General features: G+C 35.8%; 1 protein-coding gene and 1 non-coding gene across 4 annotated transcripts; one reads left to right on the plus strand and one right to left on the minus strand.

Moving 5' to 3' along the window:
- The first annotated feature begins 9559 nt into the window (after positions 1 to 9559).
- On the plus strand, positions 9560 to 19268 carry LOC132170535 (violaxanthin de-epoxidase, chloroplastic). Of its 3 annotated transcripts, none has more exons than XM_088516370.1 (8): positions 9560 to 9814; positions 9895 to 10063; positions 14889 to 15105; positions 15211 to 15282; positions 15470 to 15642; positions 16529 to 16625; positions 16729 to 17120; positions 18618 to 18707. In XM_088516370.1, coding segments are annotated over exons 1-8 (1239 nt in total). In that variant the 5' UTR covers positions 9560 to 9696; the 3' UTR covers positions 18619 to 18707. The 3 variants fall into 3 exon arrangements, with proteins under 3 accessions (XP_088372496.1, XP_059437528.2, XP_059437529.2); XM_059581545.2 differs by having other exon boundaries at positions 9566 to 9814; positions 18628 to 19268; XM_059581546.2 differs by lacking the exons at positions 9560 to 9814; positions 9895 to 10063 and adding an exon at positions 10081 to 12810 and having other exon boundaries at positions 18628 to 19268.
- Positions 19269 to 19336: 68 nt separating this feature from the next.
- LOC132170537 (uncharacterized) lies at positions 19337 to 20409 on the minus strand. The gene is made up of 3 exons (XR_015912087.1): positions 20315 to 20409; positions 19997 to 20164; positions 19337 to 19758 (listed from the first exon to the last, which is right to left on the minus strand). It is a non-coding gene; the product is annotated as an uncharacterized LOC132170537 (transcript).
- Between the last annotated feature and the right edge of the window lie 507 nt (positions 20410 to 20916).

The raw sequence follows: 20916 nt of genomic DNA on the forward strand, positions 1-20916 counted from the left end.
ATTTATATTTACATAGTGTAATTCTTGACGTGTCAATTTGACACGTCAAGAATTGTTGACGTGTCAAAATGACACGTCAAGAATTGTTGACGTGTCAAAATGACACGTCAACAATTCTTGACATGTCAATTTGACACGTCAATAATTGTTGACGTGTCAATTTGACACGTCAAGAATTGTTGACGTGTCAATTTGACACGTCAAGAATTGTTGACGTGTCAAAATGACACGTCAATAAATCTTGACGTGTCAATTTGACACGTCAACAATTCTTGACGTGTCAAAATGACACGTCAAGAATTGTTGACGTGTCATTTTGACACGTCAACAATTCTTGACGTGTCAAATTGACACGTCAATAAATATTGACGTGTCAGTATTTGACACGTCAGTAAATAATCAGCCAATTATTTATTAATTTTAAAATGATGTCACATTTAAATTTGGTTCAAATTTACTGACGTGCCAAAGTGACACGTCAGTAAATACTGACGTGTTGTTTTCAACACGTCAGTAAATATTGACGTGTACCTTTTAACACGTCAGTAAATAATTTATTGACGTGCTACTTTTAACACGTCAGCATTTACTGACGTGCCAAAAAAATGTTACTGTTTGACACGTGAAGAAATGAGCTTTTTTTTGTAGTGATGGTATGATCTGATAGTGAAAATTAATTATTATTATTATTATTATTATTATTATTATTATTTTAGTAAGCCTTTTCGATTTAATAGGTCGGGCATTTTTTCATCTTATCTGAAAATCAATTGGTGAGTAGAGCAGCAATATTTAATAATTCATTCCTTAATGTGAGGCTCTTGCGACTCGAACCCATGACTTTATGGCATTCAATATTACATCTTTAAGACATGTTCTAAGAGCCGTTCACGTGAGCAGAGTGGCACTGTTACACCACAAACAACGTCATCGATCTCAATTGTATGACAGTCGTATAACAGTCCACTAAATTTTATTATTTACCCAAAATAAATGCAATCAATTTTCCGCATATATATATATATATATATATATATATATATATATAGACACACACACACATAGGCCTAGCAAAAACACTTGCAAAAAGCAAAGCAGATATAAGTTAGAGGGGGAAGAATGGCACCATTCACAACCCTTCTCTTCTTCCTTCTCTCTTCACTTCGTTTTCTTTTAAGTCCTCAGCCATCGACAATTCACATGCCCACTTATGGCTTTCCTTCGCCGTTTCTCATTTCGCCATTGGGTGTTGGTTTTTTGAACCCAGATGTTCGTGCCTTTCTGTAAATGTGCCATGCAAGATCGCTAGCTGCAGCCTGCAGGTTAGGTTGGCTTTATATATGTTGAGCTAATAATTAATGTAAGCTTTTGTTTTGGGCAGATCTAGCACTAGCAGTCATATACTTCCTCTGGATGCATGGATCGTCCTCCCATGTGATTTTACTTGTACTTTTTTAACTCTGGAATTGTAATAAAATATAATCATCTATTTTCAAGTCTATCTTCTTTTGGGATTTGGTTTTAGTTGAAAATTTATTCTTCTTTTGTTTGGTTCAGACCTTAAAGAGATTGAGAGTGACTTCCCTATAAGGAAGTGGTGTAAACCCACCCCTTTGTGCCCACGACTCATCAAGTGACACTTCAGTATTTTAGAATAAAAATAAATTTAAGGAAAAAACACTACCATACCAGATTATTCCACCTAAACCATAAAAAATCAATTTTATTTTTTTAAAAAAATAAACAAAAATTGATGGGGTGGCTGGGTGGCCACCCCCATCCCCCTGCCGGCCACCTTATGGCCTAGTGGTGGCCCGCGCGGCCACCCCATATGGGCTGGGGGTGGCCGCGCGGGCCACCCCATGGGTGAAGGTGGCGGCGCAGGCCACATCCAGCCCATCTAGGGTGGCCGGCGAGCCACCCTCATGGGCTGGGGTGGCCGTGCGGGCCACCCCCAACCCATCTGGGGTGGCTCGCCGGCCACCTTAGATGGGCTAGGGGTGGAGGCTGCAAATTTTCTTAAAAAAAAAAAAAAAAAAAAAAAATTGAATAAGCCTAAATAATCTGGTGTTTTTGTTCTTGTTTGGGTTTGTGCAATAATTCTAAGTGGCAACTTCATATTGGTGGGCACAAAGAAGGTAGTTTACACCACCTCCTTATAGAAGTTATATTCAGATTGGGTTGGAATGCAGGAGAATCTTCTTTGTATATGTTATACGTGATCGTCGGGTCTATTTGGGACTGTGATTTCATTAAGTACAATTTTAAAAATTTAATTTAATTTTTGTTTGGTTGAGACCTTAAGAGATTTAGGGGGTTTGGGGGTGGAATGCAGGGGAATCTTCTTTGTATGTGTTTATTTTATTTTTTTAATGATTGATTTTTTGAGGTTTGAATGTGAGGTGGGAGGAAAATACAAATGAAATGGGCCCATTTGTTGTTCATTTAGGAAGTGTGTATTTGCAAGACATTACCATCGGTATACGACCATTTTATGATAATTTGGATTTGTCAGAATTACATGTGTTGGTATGCTCGTGAAGAAGCGCTTGTGCCTGCTTTTAGTCTGCATATTAAGAGCATTCACAATGGGCTCTTCAAACAAAAGTTAAATTTGAGGAAAAAAATTCACTTTTTCAAATTAGAGAGCTACTTTTAAAATGAGTCAAACGTTAAACTCTTTATACATTTATCTAATTTAGTTAAATATTATTATTTTATTACTTTTAAACCAATCAAGAGAGAGGAGGATAAAAAATAAGTTTAAAAATTTATATAACTTTAACTTTTTGGCTCTTAGAATGTAGGGAGCATGTATGACAATAATTAAATATAAAGTAGAGAAATGAGCTTATTAACGCTCTAACGCCCATCGTGAATGCGCTAACGCCCTTGTTAATAATGAGCCAATACATGAAGGCTCAAGCCAGATGTATGCCATGTTGCATGAGCTTTTTTCTAGGAGTGAAAAGACGGTTCCGGTTAGTGGTTATTGGTTAAAACTGCTAAACGTAACCACATGCGCTGTTAACCGACGGTTAGCGATTAGTAACTATAATAACTACTAACCACTTTTTAAAAGAAAGTAATTAAAAAAATTAAAAAAAAAATTAAAAATTAAAAAAAAAAAACAAAAACAAAAACAAAACGATGTCATTTTTATGGTAATACGATAATATCATACTACTTACAACATTATTTCCAGATTTTTATATATGTTTAAAATTTTAAACAATAAAAGGACATCGTTTATATATATATATATATATATATATATATATATATATATATAGGCGGTTAGCGATTTTTTCTAATGGCTTTCAAAAGCGGCTAGCGCATTTTCACCCATACTTTTTGTTGATGTTGCAGAAGTTGAAGAAACATTAGACATAATAGAACTTAAACAAACCCTGATTATAAGTGTCTCTCACACTTCATTACATTAGAGACTTTTTCATTCACTTAAATAGAGACATTCTTACATGTGTATTAAATAACAAATAAATAAAACCACATTAATTGTGACTATTTATTTTTTGTAACTGTTAGAATATGAAGTGGAATGAACTTTGATAACAGTTGAAATAGATGGAAGTGTTAGACTTTTGTATAGTCTTCTTATCCTTTAATAATTATGTTCTAATAAGACCATCTCATTTCACACCACATGGTCCTTATTTTGGGAACATTGTTGTGTACAACCCAGGACCATCTATTCTCTCTCATCTCTCTCTTTGAGAGAGAATCTGAGAAGAACCTGAATTATTTGGGTTTGAAAGAAAAGCAGTATACAAAATAGGCAGCAGGCCCACTAGAAGCCTGAAAACGACTTCTACTTAGGAATGGCTTATTGGATTAGTTATCAATGGACTTCAGACATGCCGTGTTTCTCACTTCGTTGTTTATAAGGAGTTATTAGCAAAGACAATCTAGCTGTATCATCGGTGATAAACATGCCATTTCGAGTTCTAAGATATTAGTGACAACCCTAAACATTACGAGTGACGTGGAAGAAATTATTGGCTATGATTTAAAGTCATTGCTGATAATTAGTTATCAATGATGACATTTGATTTTGAGTTCTGAAGTTATTAGTGACTATCATAAATATTATGTTGTTGCTCATGGACCTATTTTCTTTGTAGTTTCTTTAGACACACTCACATATACATACACATAAACCCACTAATACACACTCAAATGCATATATATTTATATTTAAATTCACAATTGCAATAATTCAAGTTATATCTATTACATTATGATTTTTTTTTATTGTTTTAAATATTTAACATGTTCTCATTACAAAGTTAAAAATAATATTGATTTTAAATGCCGAATTCTTTTTCTGGGTAAAAGAAAAACAAAAGCTTCAATTTTCTTTCTCTAAGAGGTAAAATGAAAAATGTTATTTAGAAAATTGGTACACGATTGTCATATAACTAAAATGATGTGATCATAACGGTTTTTAAGAGCCGTTCATGTGAATAGAGCAGCATTGTTGCACTTCAACAATCCCTCTCTCAACATGATGGTCTCCCGACTTAAACTCATGACTCTGGCTCTGATATCATTTATTAGATAGGGTCATTGACCATCTTATCTGAAAACCAATTGAGTTCGAGTAATTAAAGGAAGTCAAAACCTTTTATGGCATTCAAAATTGCACCCCCAAGACATGTTTTAAAAGCCGTTCACGTGAGCAGAGTACCACTATTGCACCTCAATAACGTCATCCTAATTATATGACGGTCGTACTATATACCATTACTCATCCAAAATAAATGCAATCAATTTTCCCCTTATATATATGAGCATGGCATGGTATGTTGGCCTAGCATAAAAACATACAAAAAGCAAAGCAGAGTTAAGAAGTGGAAGAATGGCACCATTCACCACGCTTCTCTTCTTCCTTCTCTCTTCACTTCGGTTTCTTTTAAGTCCTCAGCCATCGACAATTCACAGGCCCACTTATGGCTTTCCCTCGCCGTTTCTCATTGCGCCATTGGGTGTTGGTTTTTTGAACCCAGATGTTCGTGCCTTTCTGTAAATGTGATCGCTGCAGCCTGAAGGTTGGCTTTATATATGTTGAGCTAATAATTAATGTAAGCTATTGTTCTGCGCAGATCTAGGAGTCATATACTTCCTCTGGATGCATGAATCCTCCTCCCATCCCATGTGTTTTTACTTGTACTTTTTTAACTCTGGAATTGTAATAAACTATAGCCATCTATTTTAAGATCTATCTTCTTTTGGGATTTGGTTTTAGTTGAAAATTTATTTTTCTTTTTGTTTGGTTCAGACCTTAAGAGATTTAGGGGGCGGTTGGGTTGGAATGCAGGGGAATCTTCTGTGTTATATGTGATGAATCTTCTTTTTCTTTGAGCTCGTTTAGGATTGTGGTTTCAATAAGTATAATTTTATAAATTTATTTTTCTTTTTGTTTGGTTGAGACCTTAAGAGATTTGGGGGGAGGAGTGGTGGTGGAATGCAGGGGAATCTTCCTTGTATGTGTTTATACGTGATGATTCTTCTTCTTTTTCTTTTCTTTTATTTTATTTGTAATGATTGATTTTTTGAGGTTTGAATGTGGGGAGGGAGGAGAATACAAATGGGCCCATTTGTTGTTCATGTAGGATGTGTCAATCACAAGACATTGCCATCGAATGATGCATACGACTATCTTATGACAATTTGGATTTGTTAGAGTTACATGTGTTGGTATGTTCATGGCGAACCGCTTGTGCCTGCTTCTAGTCTGCATACTGACGAATTAGGATCATCTTCAGTTTAAATGAACTGAAGAATATTCACTTAGTTATATTTTAGAGGTATTTTTATTTTATCAAAAAGTGAAAGTAAAAAAATATCCATAAAATATAACTAACTTAATATTTTCAAGTTGGTTTGAATGTGGGGATGAAGGAGAATACAAATGGGCCCATTTGTTGTTCATGTGGGATGTGTCAATCACAAGACATTGCCATCGAATGATGCATACGACCATTTTATGACAATTTGGATTTGTCGGAGTTACATGTGTTGGTATGTTCATGGCGAACCGCTTCTGCCTGCTTCTAGTCTGCATACTAACGAATTAGGATCCTCTTCAGTTCAAATAAACTGGAGAATATTCAATTAGTTATATTTGACAGGTATTTTTGTTTTCTCAAAAAGTGAAAGAATAAAAATATCCATGAAATATAACTAACTTAATATTCTCAAATTGATTTGAATTGGAGAGAATGCACTTGTTAATAATGAATGCTCAAGCCAGAGGTATGCCATGTTGTTTCCCATGCATGATGCAAACATTGGACCATCTCATTTCATCCCACATGGTCCTTATTTTGGGAACATTGTTGAGTACAACCCAGGAGCATCTATCTCTCATCTCTCTCTTTGAAAGAGAATCTGAGGAGAGCCTGAATTTTTTGGGTTTGAAAGAAAAAGAGTACACAAAAGAGGCAGCAGGCCCACTAGAAGCCTGAAAACGACTATCTACTTAGGAGTGCCTTTTTGGATTAGTTATCTGTGGACCAGGGCCGGCTCAATGTATTTGGGGGCTTTAGGCAAAAGTTTGAAGTTGGGCCTTATTTTTTTTAATATTTAAATATTAATTAAATAATATTTATTTTAATAATATTATTATTATTTTCATTCTCATTGTTGTTTCATGACTTTTAAGTTTAACTTTTAACTAGTTGCCCAAAAAAATTGATGTGGCATATTTGTCTTTTTTGGTTAATTGGTCTTATTTTACAATGGGCTTATTATATTGAGGCCTAAACTTGTTATGAGAAAAAATTTTGGGCCTTATTAAAAAAAAAAAAAAATTATGCATCAAGTTAAAATAAAATTAAAAAAAAATTAAGCCTTATTAAAAAATTTTTTGGGCCTTATTAAAAAAAATTTTGAGCCTTCATAACTGGGGGCCCTAGGCAACCGCCTCAATGGCCTAGCCATTGAGCCGGCCCTGCTGTGGACCTCATGACATGCTGTGTAGTCGCTAATAACTAATTATGCGTCATTTCTCATGTCATTGTTTATAAGGAGGACCTCATGACATGCTTTGTAGTCGCTAATAACTAATTATGAGTCTTTTCTCATGTCATTGTTTGTAAGGAGTTATTAGCAAAGACAATCTAGTTGTATCATCAGTGAGGACATGTCGTGTCGGGTTCTAAGCTATTAGTGACAACCCTAAACATTACATGTGACGACTAAGAGATTATCAGCTCTGATTTAAAGTCGTTCTTGATAATGGGTTATCAACAATGACATTTAATTTTGAGTTCTGAAGTTATTTGATGATAAACATTATCTTGTTGATGAAGACCTATTCTCTTGTAGTGTCATTAGACACACTCACATATACAGACACACAAACCCACTAATATGCACTCAAATATATATAATAATTTATAATAAGAAAAATTAAGTAATACAAGTTGAAACAAGCTTATACGAGTTCGACTCGTTTAATAAACAAGCTTAAATTTTTGTTTTGCTCTGTTTGTTAAAAAAATGAACCGAACCAAGTTAATCCAAGCAAGACCTGAGTCTATTCACTAGCGATTTTGTTTACTTATTGCCCAGCTGTGCTTATTTAATTGTAGGTATCCTTGTCCAGCTCTCTACATAAGAAAACATTTTTTTTTACATCAAGCTGCCACAGCTTCTAAAAAAAATAAAAATAAAAATAAAAAGTTGCCACAGCTTCCATCCTTGAGAAGTACCAATGAGATCACAACACGAACACCCACAAAAAAAAAAAAACAAAAACAAAAACAAAAAAAAAACAAAAAAACAAACAAACAAAATGAGAATTTTGTTTGGGGACAGTCTACATGCTCCCCTCAAACTACTATTCAATTGATAATGTCAGTCATAAACTTTCAATTGTAACAATGTCCTCCTAAACTACCAAAAATTGTCAATGTTTCCCCTAATTCTTTTAAAATATTCTTTTGTTTTTTTTAAAAAAAAAGAAAAATTAAAACTTTTCGTTTGAAAATAATTGTTTTTAAATCGTTATTTTTAAATTAAATTTTTTTCGTTTAAAATTTTTTTTTAAAAAAAAATCGTTGATTTTTTTTTTTTTTTTTTTAATTTATAAGGGTTTTTTTTTTCTTATTAAGAAATATATAGAGGCATTTTTATCTTTTTGCTAACCTTAGGGAGACATTAACAAGTTTTGGTAGTTTAGAAGATAAATTATCGCAATTGAAAGTTTGGGAGATATTGTTAATTGGGTGATAGTTTAAGGAGGTATGTTAGTATGTGGACTTTACCCATTTTGTTTTGAATTGTAGTCCATGTTTTTCTCGCATTTTTTATTTTTTATTTTTTTTTATCATACCTTTTTTCTCGCATGTTAATAAGACTGAATTAGAAGAACATTTTTATAACCCAATTTAGACAAAAACTTTATCTATTTATTATTCATTTTTGCAGAAACTTGAGTCTGGACAAATGCCATTATGCCACCCCAATAAATATAACTAAATTTTAAGTTGTTTTGACAATTATCTAACCTCTTTTTACTTTTTCTTTTTTTCTTTTTTCTTTTTCTTTTTTGTTTCATTTAGTATGGCCAACCAACATAACATACCTATAGGAAAAAAAGAAAAATATAAAATTATTAAAATTAAGGGTAAATATATTATAAATCACTGAGTCAACCCGTCAAAATTGTAAAATTCATAAGTTTTTTTTTTACTCCATGGGTAAATTGAAATGCCAAATAAATTCCTATCGTTAAATTTTCTCAAATTTGTGTAACGCTCGTTAGTTCCAATCAAAATGCATTGTTTTGCCACGCCAGCATATTAATTTAATTTAAAAATTAAATCTAAAAAAAAAAAACAAAAACAAAAAAAATTTTACTCCCTGGTACAGTCTGCGAAGGTGCGCTCGAGCGCAGGTTCGACTTTCGGAGCACTTATACCAAGACCCATTTCCAATTTTCGGAGCTGAACTCGCCACCAATGCAACCAAAACCCACCAACCCCTCTTGTCCTTTGATCTGAGTTTAGAATGACCAATTTGCTTTGTCGTTTATCACTTGTCGAATCTTGACCGTCCATCTCCTTTAAGGAGATGTCTGGATCCTTGGTTGTGAATCTAAGGTAATGTTATAAGTCTTTCTAGAGTTTTCTTAGAGTTATCCAAAATGTGATGTGGCTTCTAAAATCACCAATCGATCAAAGTTCAATTCATGACATCTCAAATTCAACCGTAATTTTAAAAGTTAAATAATATTTGGGATGACTCTAGGATACCAGCCCCAACTGTCCTTTGATCTTGTTTAGAATGACCCATTTGCTTTGCCGTGTATCACTTGTTGAATCTTGACCATCCATCTCCTTTAAGGAGATGTCTCGATCTTTGGTTGGGTATTTAAGGTAATGCGATAAGTTTTGGTAGAGTCTTCTTAAAGTTATTTTAAATGTGATGTGAGTTTTAAAATTATTAATAAATAAAAATTTAATATATGACATCTCAAATTTAACAATAATTTTAAAAGTCTCGTTACATTTGAGATGAATCTCGGATATGATTGGAACTCGCCTCTTGAAAAGATTCCGTCCCGTCTTTTAGGATTTTGGGTGCATTATCTCTACAGCTCTCCTCTGTCACTCTCTCACACACACAGACTCACAGCTGCCACAGCTCCGACTTACCATTTTAGGCATGGCTGCCCACTTTCCTCTGCTCCGGGCGTCAACCTCCCTCTCCACCAGACCTCTTCATATCTACAGCTTCAAACCCACTACCCCAACCTTCTCTTCGTACATTCCAAGACAAAGTGGTCGGTCCCGTCTGTTTCTTTTGCAAAATATGACCTCTATGTGTTGCTCTTTTCATTCTGTGCATGTGTCTGTTTTTCAGGTTTGCGTGGATTATCTTCTGTCGCATGCGCTTATTCAAATGGGAGGGAGCCTGAGCCTGACTCGGTGGATGACGGTGTCAAGAGTGTTGAACGGCTGCAGGAAGAGAAACCGCGTGCCGAGTTGTCTGCTCGGATTGCATCGGGGGAATTCACTGTGGAGCAATCTGGGTATACTTAATTAATATAATAGCCTTGAAATGAAGGATAATCCTTTTGTTTCTCTTAGCATAGTTATCGCGGGAATTATTATGTCTGCGTATATCTACATTAAAGAATTGTGTGGATATGCTTATATGGCAAGATATCCCATGTAGTTTAAAATATTACCCTTGAACAAATGGGATGCATGGCTGAAATGAAATGGGCATTTTTTGTTAATCTATCAAATACTACCACAGTCACAATGTCAATATCTTGGATTATAAGCTTATTAAACAAATTATTATAATCAAATTGTAGCCATTAGAATTAGATAGTCCTTCTATAAAATTCATTGAGATGTCAGACCAAATCCTAGTAGGAAGAGGTAGGGGTTGTAATAACCCAGCAGGATTTAGATTCTGTGTCTTATTTCTTTGATAAGAGTCACATTCCCTGATGAACTGTTTGATATCCCTTTTCATCCCAGACCAAATAAAATCAGCCGTAGCTCTCTGTAGGGTTTTGTGATACCCTGAGTGTCCAACAATTGGGCTACTATGTACAGTGTAAAATCCTGTCTTTAAGTTCAGATTCCGCACCCAAGAAATATTCTGCCGTTCTTGAAGAGTAGACCATTCCTCAAACTGTAACCCTTTCCTTCTAGTTTTCCCTCCTGCAGTTTTGATTGGATATCTTAGATGTTGCATCTCGTGAATAAGTTGCCTTCAAGTCTTCAATCCATGTAGGGTCTAGGAAAGTAATGACAGAAATACTAGAGTCCTCAGTATCAGTGCATTTGCAACTCTGTTCTCCTTACCTTTCTTGTATTCAATTGCAAAATTGTAACCCAACAACTTAGAAACCTATTTTTGTTCAGAGGGAATACCAACTTTCTGCTCTAGGAGGAACTTCAGAGTATGATGATCTGTTTGAACTGTAAATGGTTTCCCTATCAAATCGGCACTGCAAGTACCAACGACAGTAGTTCCTTTTCATAAGTTGACAAATGCAGAGCCAACTTAGAAAGGCAAGTGGCCTATTATCTTGCATCAACACAGCCTCTACCCCTTCACTAGATGCATCACATTCAATCGCAAAGGTTTTAGTAAAATCAAGAAGGGCTAACACCCGTGGGCTAGTTGACTGCAACTTTGAGTTTCTTGGAAAGCCTCTCTATCTGAGTCAGTCCACTTAAAAGAATCTTTCTTCAGTAGTGAAGTCAGTGGGGGCAGCTATCAGTCCATAACTTCGAATAAACTTCCTGTAATAGCTTGTTAAACCTAGAAAGGGCTAAAAGGACTAAAGCATGGCGTAGGCAGCAAAACCAGGAAAAGTCCAGTTTAGCATTGAATCTATATTCCCTTAACAAACAAGTTTAGATTCTGTGTCTTATTTCTTTGTTAAACCTAAAAAGGGCTAAGAGGACTTAAGCATGGTGTAGGCAGCAAAACCCTTAGTGACGATGTCCAGGAAAAGTCCAGTTTAGCATTGAATCTATATTCGCATGATCACCCTTAACACCCTCTTTTGAAATTATGAGACCTAAGTACTTGATTTCAGGTATCCAAACTTAGTCTTCGATCTCTTAGAATAAAGTTGTTGCTGTTTCAAGGTTCGCAAAATAGTTTTTAGACGTGTCAAGTGCTACTCTAGACAATAAATGTAGACTAAAATATCGTAAAAAAACACAATCACAAACTTTCTCAAATAGGATCGAAAGACATCATGCATTAAACCTTGATAGGGAGAAGATGCTTTTTGTTTTTTTAATGAATGAGGTAAAAGGTGTGTATTGGTTAAGTCAAAACGCATAACCAGAAATTCATAGACCTTCATGAGTACAGAAAGTAGTCTTAGGAATATCCTCCTCCCTCATTTTGATCTGGTTATCACCAGATCGTAAATCCATCTTAGAAAAAATAGTGGACCCATGCGATTCATCCAGTAACTCATCCACTACAGGAATAAGATATTTATCCTTATTAGTTTCCTTGTTTGAAGCCTGATAATTGATGCTCATGTGCTAACTTCCATTCGCTTTCCTAGCCAGTAATGCAGGAGAAGAAAATGGGGATAGACTTGGTCTAATTACCCCATATTCTAGCAATTCCCGAACAATCTTCTCAATTTCAATTTTTTGATAGTTGGGGTACCTGTAATGTGTAACACATAGAGGTTGTGACCCCTCTTTCAAATTGATTTGATGGTCATGGTTTCTGTTAGGAGGAAGTCCGTTAAGTTTTGCAAACACCTTTTTCAAATTCCCCTAACAGTTTTAAGGATTTGCTAATTTTCTTAAAAGAGTAATCTTCTTGACAATGTACTTACAAAAAAAAAAAAAAAAGAATCTTCTTGACAATAGAGTTGTAATAAAACTCCTCTCTTTTCTGCCCTATGCTACTTACTAACTTCTTTCTGATCAATCAAGTAGTTCTAGTTGGGTTAAGACCCTTCAAAATTATTGTCCTTCCCATGTAGCTAAACTTGTATCTTCCTTCACTATTGATCATCTCCCCATTAGCAACTTTAACTTGTATCTGCTCCATTTTCTGGATTGGTAACTGACTTCTAGTAACCTTAGAACCATCCATAAAATTCTGGGTACTACCCGTATCAATAAGCATCACTCCGCTGATTTCTTAACTGCCTCAATAGCCTCATGGTTCGAGGACTTGGTGAACCAGTAATGGCATGAAGAGATATCTCAGGAAATTCACCCAGTTCTTCTACAACTCCCTTGATAGATACAAATCCTCCCCTGCAGTCTATTCCAGGTAATCTTCTTGCCTCTCTTCCTTGGAAATCTCCATACCTTCGATTATGTACAATCTAGGAACCTTGCATTTGTGGCCTGGATGCCTCTTTCCATCACAATAATAGCATAATCCTTTATCCCTTCTCTCCTGCATCTGAGATGAAGTAATCTTCTGTATAGGAACCTTGTTCTTGTTTTTTGATTTTGGAGGACCCGGAAATTGTTGGCATCCTTGTGGTTGTACTCTTTCCGCTTCACCCCCAAAGATCTCACAACCTTTCTGCTGCTCCACACATACTCTTCTTGAATTGAGCATTTAGTGTAGTTGAATTGAGAATTCTTACAGGCAGCTTTATTTCATCCTTCAACCCACTTAGAAAACAACTCAATTTGTTCCTTTCAGACAACCCTCTCAGCCTGTTGGATAAACTTTGAAACTCTGCCTTGTATGACATTGTAGTAACCTGTCTTAGCCTAGTGAGTGCCTTCATTGGATCATCATAGGCTGTTGGTCCAAACCTCACTTGAGGTGCTTTGACAAATGCATCCCAAATAGTAAAAACACCAGATTCCTCTGCATCCTGAAACCATACTAAAGCCTCTCCTTCCAATATGAAGTGAGGCCATTAGAACCCCATGATGGATGGGTGTTTGATTGTAGTTGAAAAACTGGTTTACCTTTTATACCCATCCTGATGGATTCTTTTTCTGATGACAGGGAAACCCCCCTAAGTTATTGTGTACCCACCTCTGAAAGATAAACCCCGAACTCGTGTAACGCACCCCACCACACGAATTGGTTAAATTTGGCTTTTGTCTGGGGTATGGCCCTAAGAAGTTATTTGCGCCCAATGGGATTCAAACCTTAGACTTGATGGTTATGCCACCAAAGTCCAAAGCCTTCACCACTTGAGTCAACCCCTTGGGCTTAGATGGATTCTCCCCATCAAATCTTGAAAAGTCCAGTTTGAGTGTCCTCGTCTGCAATCTTGCATGCTGCCCTCCTGTTGTTTTAGCTCCATCTTGATGCATATGTGAGTTTCTGCCTTGTACATTAGTTAAAGCTCTTATACTTTTTGCCATATTACTTATCTGAACAATATCTTCTAATATCTTCCGTTGGTTTTCTTGAACTCGCTGTTGTGCTTCTTGTTGTTGTCGCATATTGGCCACTAATTCTGTCAATTGAGAGAAGTGTGTACCTTCAACCATTGTAGGATGAATTGCTGTGATACCACTTGTAGTATGCTTGTTTATTTTTCAGTAAAGAGTGTATCTTTGATGATTTGTAGTGCAATTGGTGAATTGAAGGAAAGAAAATGGAAAGAAGAAGAAGAAAGAATCGAGAGAGTGACTCGGTTCAAAGTAATCAACCTCCAAAACAAAGTGTTTTATATTTCTCCAGAGTTGTTTTTACATTTCCCCCTTGGGCCTTTTAGTCAAGCTGTAGAAACTTAACCACCTCCCTGCTTATCTGGCCTAACTAACTAAAATAATAAGATAAAGAAACAAGAAGTGGCTAACAGCCCAATAAACTTATCTAACTAAGCAATCACATGGCAATTTAATCCACCTAGGATTACAAATGGCACTATCCGATATAGCAACACACGCCTCCATTATTAATCCACACGCTCTCCTCCAGATTCCCTTAACACTCCATACGCCTTCCTTTAGATGCCTCCACCTATTCCAGAAACCTCAGATTATGCCATCTATTTCCCCATTCCTGAGCTCCTCCCTTTCTATGTGATTAGCTCCCAACCCTAATTTGAAACCCATTTCTCTTTGCACCATTCCCTTATGAAAATCTTACCATTGCACCCTTCATCACTGGGCCCATTGCATATCCTTTGGTTTTATTTCACTTAGGTATTCAAAATTTCACTTAGGTCTGCGTTTGAACACCAATCTTGATAAGAAGATTTATGGATTCAAAAGTTAATCTTGGAGGCTTGAATATGTGTTTTTACTTCTTTGTTTGTTTGAATACAGTCAAGAATAAATCTTCTTCGTGGCATTTCTGCCTTCAAATGCATGTATGTGACCATTTTTTAGATTCGTATTTATTCATTTGTCTTTTATTTTGGGTACAAGTGTTCCATTTGTAGTGAAGAAGAGTTTGTCAAAGTTGGGGGTTCCTAGTGGAATTCTGGAATTCTTATATGGGTGGGTTGATGCCCATGAAGAGTGTGCAAAGATTCCGGAGGCATCAGGATCAATTCGTGCTATTCGAAGTGAGGCCTTTTTCATTCCCTTGTATGAGCTCTACCTCAGATATGGTGGAATTTTCAGGTTAAACTTTGGACCAAAGGTTTGTTTTTTCATATTTCAACATCCATTTCACCTTGAATTTATTAGATAATTAATAGGGCATGTCAATTATGGATTTTTGATCAATCCTTGATGTTGGTTGTAGTCATTTCTAATAGTTTCGGATCCTTCCATCTCAAAACATATATTTAGGGATAACTCAAAGGCTTATTCAAAGGTAAACCAATTAACCTTTTCCCTAATTGCTTATTCTCTCTCTCTCTCTCTCTCTCTTCATTATGTGGTCTCAGTACAAGTAAACGAGAGGTTGCTTGCTCCCCTAGACATATCTGCTTATGGTATCTTAATGTAAATTTTGCTTTATTATTGATGACCCTTTATTACTTTTTCTTTCCACTTTCTAGGCAAAACAGATATTTGACTTTCTGGTTGAAAAGGTGCTAATTGTTCTCAAAGAATGGAGGCAGTTACACCTGATGAAAATGGCTGGTTTACTGGCATGCACTTTGATGGTCATTCCATCAGCAGATGCTGTTGATGCTATCAAAACATGTACCTGCTTGCTTAAGGAATGCAGGTATCTCATTGTAATTGGTTAAACCATTTCTGAGGCTGGCATATGGTGTCTTATTCCTTGTTTGATTATAACAAGATAGCTACTGAGGCTACAAGAATACTGAAATAATGTGCTACCCATGCTTCCTGTAAGAACTCAGAAGAATAGGGAGCAAATTTAGCTTTATATACTCCAGTTTTCTACAGTTCAAATCAGAGTTTAGAAAAAGAACCAACCCAGGTCAACATAATTCATTATGTTAATGAAACTATAATTGTATGAGGTGCCTGTATGGCTGTATTGCATAATGCTGGACTTGACTGAAGTTGTTTGTTGATAATATCTACATTAATTAAGAAATTTCACCTCGAGAAGGGGAATTATATAATGAAGGAATAAGTATCTGTTTTAAATTGATTGCCAACATTGAACTGGAGTTTACCCACTCTTGGAGAGCATATCTCTTAGATGGTGTTCAATCTGAGGTGGAATTCAACCTGCCAACTCGTTCTAAATCTCATTCGAACTTAAACTTAGAATGAGCGATTCTGTCCAACTTTTCAGTCTTCTCTTTACAGCCCGTTTTGACCCACTAAACATTGGAATTGGAAAAAAAATTCATGAAATATGACTTTGTAGGCATTTGAATCAGATTTGCAACGCCACAATGCCTGCTTCCATACGATGTCATAATCACGAGATATGACCTTTTTTATAAGACTGGTCCGATGAGAAACTACCCTTCACCAATTAATCTCTTTGAACTTTAGGAGTGACTTAGGTTTATCTGAATGCTGTTTTCCCCACTCTTTCTTTCTTTATGTATCACCAAATATGTCATTCTATGTCCGAAATTTAGTTTGTCCCTTATGCTTAAATTGATCATTGGTGCTTTTGTAAACATCAGGGTAGAACTTGCCAAGTGCATTGGAAACCCATTATGTGCTGCCAATATTGCTTGTCTCCAAACTTGCAACAATCGACCTGATGAGACTGAATGTCAGGTTAGTTCTCCTCTATCTTTCTCTGGATATATTATGGGGCTCACCAGTTTGGACTGATTAAGGTAAACTCTTGTTGTCTTACGTCACTTTTTATGTCTTGCAGATCAAATGTGGGGACTTGTTTGAAAACAACGTTGTGGATGAATTTAATGAATGTGCAGTATCACGAAAGAAGTGCGTACCTACAAAATCTGATGTTGGGGAATTTCCTATCCCTGATCCTTCTGTTCTAGTTAGGAATTTCAACATTGCAGATTTCAATGGGAAGTGGTTCATTACTAGTGGCTTAAATCCTACCTTTGATACTTTTGATTGCCAATTGCATGAATTCCACATGGAGTCTAACAAACTTGTTGGAAATTTGTCGTGGAGAATACGAACGCCAGATGGTGGCTTTTTCACTCGATCAGCTATACAGAGATTTGTGCAAGATCCCGCCCAGCCTGGTATACTTTACAATCATGACAACGAGTATCTTCACTATCAAGATGATTGGTAATTTCTCAATTTCTTTCTGCAGCTAGTTTTATACTCCTCTTCATGTATCCATTTAGGCATGCTTGCATGCATATTTGCTAGTTGTTTGTTTCCAAGTTCTTTGTCTTCGATAGAACAATCTTTCTTATACCATGTCTTGAAATATGATGCACTTTTCATGTCAGAATGAGTCAGTCAAGGGATTGGTTGTTAGGAGAAAATCATGAAATTACACCAATCAATTACCTTGATTTGATATTGATAGTTGACTTTTCATTTTCAAAGTGTTGAAATCCCATTATAAATATGGGTTCTTTGTTGTATTATACATTCAAGCCACCAATCAAAGATGTAGCCATACCAGGTGTTTCCTATGGTGGACATAGGTTTCAAAGGTTGAATGACCTTAATTCTTTGTGTTCCTCCTTTCTCAATCTTCTCTTCATTGTATACTATTTCAAATTTTAACATGATATCAAAGCGGGTTTATCAAACCTTCAAACCTTGTAGGTGATATCTTTAATTACTCTGTCAATCAACTATTGTTATCAACCTCATTTTTCATTTCCCATCTTCAGTAGGAAATATTGCCTCTTCTTTATGCATTTTTCATCCTAATGTCTCACATCATTGCAAAGATTTCATCACAGTAATATTATTGTGACATGTTTCCATTCTATTGGCATTTATCTTTATGTACCCTTGAAGCACATCCAGTTTGGTTCAAAGCAAGTTTTGGCTTTATTAGCCAAATTTTTTGTACACTAGGAGTGCAGTACATTTTGAAAGACAACTTCAAGCTTTCAAATTTAAATCCTGCAAGTTGTGCATCTCATCATGGATTTCGTACACAACTTGAGGGGGAGTGGTAAAGTATAATATACTTTCCATATCAAAAAATGAGTAAATCGAGGGGCTTGAATGTTAGGAGTTTTTTCTTCATGAAATTACAGCAATCAATTACCTTGATTTGAAATTCAAATTTAATAAATTGATAGTTGACTTTCCATTTTAAATTGTTAAAATTCCATTATAAGTGTGGATCACTTGTAATGTGTTCATTCAAGCCAATAATCAAATATCTAGCCCTCTCGAGCATTTCCTATAGTGGATGTAGACCTCTAAGGCCAAATCATCAGAATTCTTTGCATTCCTCCTTTCTCCATCTCTTCATTTTGCCTCCTATTTCAAATTTACTCTTTTGTTCGTGAACATATACTTGGTTTCTTGTCTCTCTGTATGTATGGAATATATTAGACTTCATATACATGCACAATGGACATTATTTTCACCAAGTTTTTTTATAGAGCTGTCTGACTAGTGATCCATAAGTTGAACAAATTACATATACTTGATTGGTTGCATAAGTTGAACAAATCTGTTAATGTAAGGAAGTATAGATATTCTGCTATTATCATTCAGGGCTTAACACTTGCAAAAGCTCCGCATAATTATTTCTGTTTTAATATCATTTGACCCTTCACTTAACTAAAAACCTTACCAGCATCAGTAAAGACTTGTGCAGGTACATTCTATCATCCAAAATAGAGAATAAGCAAGATGACTACGTATTTGTATATTATCGAGGCAGAAATGATGCATGGGATGGTTATGGTGGTGCTTTTTTGTACACAAGAAGTTCGGTTTTGCCGGAAAGCATTGTTCCAGAACTTGAAAGAGCAACTAAGAGCATAGGACGTGACTTCAACACGTTCATAAAAACGGATAACACTTGCGGTCCCGAGCCTACCATTGTTGAGAGGCTTGAGAAGACAGTAGAGGAAGGGGAGAGAACCATTATAAAGGAAGTTGAAGAGATAGAAGGGGAAGTTGAGAAGGTTGGACAGACTGAAAGGACCTTATTGGAGAAGTTGGTTGAAGGATTTAAAGTGCTTCAAGAAGATGAGGAGAATTTCGTAAGAGAGCTAAGCAAAGAAGAGATGGATATATTAAGCGAGCTAAAGATGGAGGCAACAGAGGTAGAAAAACTCTTTGGAAAAGCACTGCCAATTAGGAAGCTTAGATAGATTTCCATTTTGAAATAGGTGAGTTCATTGTTTACACCATACATAGTTACTTTCATTTTTATTTCTTTGAAAGATGTAATCTGATTTTGCATCCATACTTTTTTCACTTGGTAGAAGATGAAATGCAAAGTTTAATTAATATTATATGAAAAATCAATTACAAGGCAATTTCCCATACTTTTTTCTTGGATTGTATAACTGCAGGGCTCTCGAGAAGGAAAATTTTAAAAGTAAGAAAAATTACACTTTACTCTTCAAAGTTTGAGGCAATTTTCAATTCAATCTTCAATGTTCTAATTTTTGCAATGCACTCTCCCAAACTTTCAAAGTTTTGTAAACCAATCTTACAGTCAAAACTGTTTTGACTGATAGAACAATGATAACGTGACTTGCATGTGATGTGATGACTTTTGTAGTTTTCTTCCCCAAAATGTCCCCCCACCCACACATACCCCTTCAGGAATATGCTCAAGCGCAGGAATCGCTCCCAGCTGATCATCGCAGTATGCTTCCAGATCTCCCATGAATCTGATGAACTGCAAGAAGCCTTTCTTCCTCCTCCTCCGTAAACGGCTGTCTGTTTATTCTAGGGTCAAGTTGATTAAACCACCTCAATCTGCAACTTTTCCCTGCATATTTATACACAATAAAAAAATAATAATAATAAAATAAAATAAAATAAAAATTAAAAAAAAAAAAGGAAAAACCTATTAGACTATCACACACAGAGAGAGTACATTTTTCTTCGGGGTCATGAATCATGATGTAAGAAATTAATAAGATCAGATAAATCCCAACCGTTGAATCTAATCTAAGTAAGATCCAAGAGTCCTTAGAGAGAGAGAGAGAGATTGATGAAAATCATACAGGATCTTCCTTGAAGCTTCTCTGCAATCGAGTTCCAGTTTTGAGCGCCGTACTGGTCGACAAGTTGCCAGAGCTTTTCATCCTCGGCGGGCCTCCAGTGTCCACGTGGGCAAGTACCACTCTTGGCGTCGTCACTAGAACCGGCACCAAAATCCTCCATGGAAGAAGCTAAGCGAGGGAGCGATGGGCGGAGGTGAGAAATAAATAAAATTAGTTAGTTGTTGGACAGGAAAAAAACGCAGAAAAAAGAGAGTAGTGGAGATGAAGTATAGAGAGGAGTATAGATATGGTGAATTGCTGGAAGATCTGGAAGCGTACTGCGATGATAAGCTGGGGGCGATTCCTGCGCTTGAGGAGATTCCTGAAGTGGTGTGGGTGGGGAGCATTCTGGGGAAGAAAGCTACAAAAGTGATCACGTGTGTGTCACGTGAATACTTTTTGTCAGTCAAAATTGTTTTTTTCGTCAAAAAACCGTTTTGATTGATGAATTAGTCAAATTACAAAAATTTAAAAGTTTGAAGAATGTATTATAAAAATTAAAATATTAAAAGTTGAATTAAAAATTATCTCAAACTTTAGACGAATAAAGTATAACTTTTCTTTAAAATTAACATTTGACCTTAGACCACCAAACTTTAATATATATATATATAAAATTTAAAAAAAAAAAAAAAAAGGGTAACATTTGACCGTTGGAGGGGTTTATAAGGTCAAAAACCTCTTGGACATGGTAAATTATTATCAGATGGTAGTGTTTATCATAATATGATTTAGATTGATAGACTCTAGGAATGACTCTTATTTCATGGAAAACAAAGAATCACGCATGTGGTATCCTTCCCTCGCTATCAAATTTCAACAATAGGCATTTGGGTTGAGCATCGCCCCTTACGGGCGGAGATCAATCCTAGTCTGCAGTT

The sequence above is a fragment of the Corylus avellana genome, chromosome 1 (assembly GCF_965113065.1).
Source record: "Corylus avellana chromosome 1, dhCorAvel1.hap1.2, whole genome shotgun sequence".
Classification (NCBI taxonomy): Eukaryota; Viridiplantae; Streptophyta; class Magnoliopsida; order Fagales; family Betulaceae; genus Corylus; species Corylus avellana.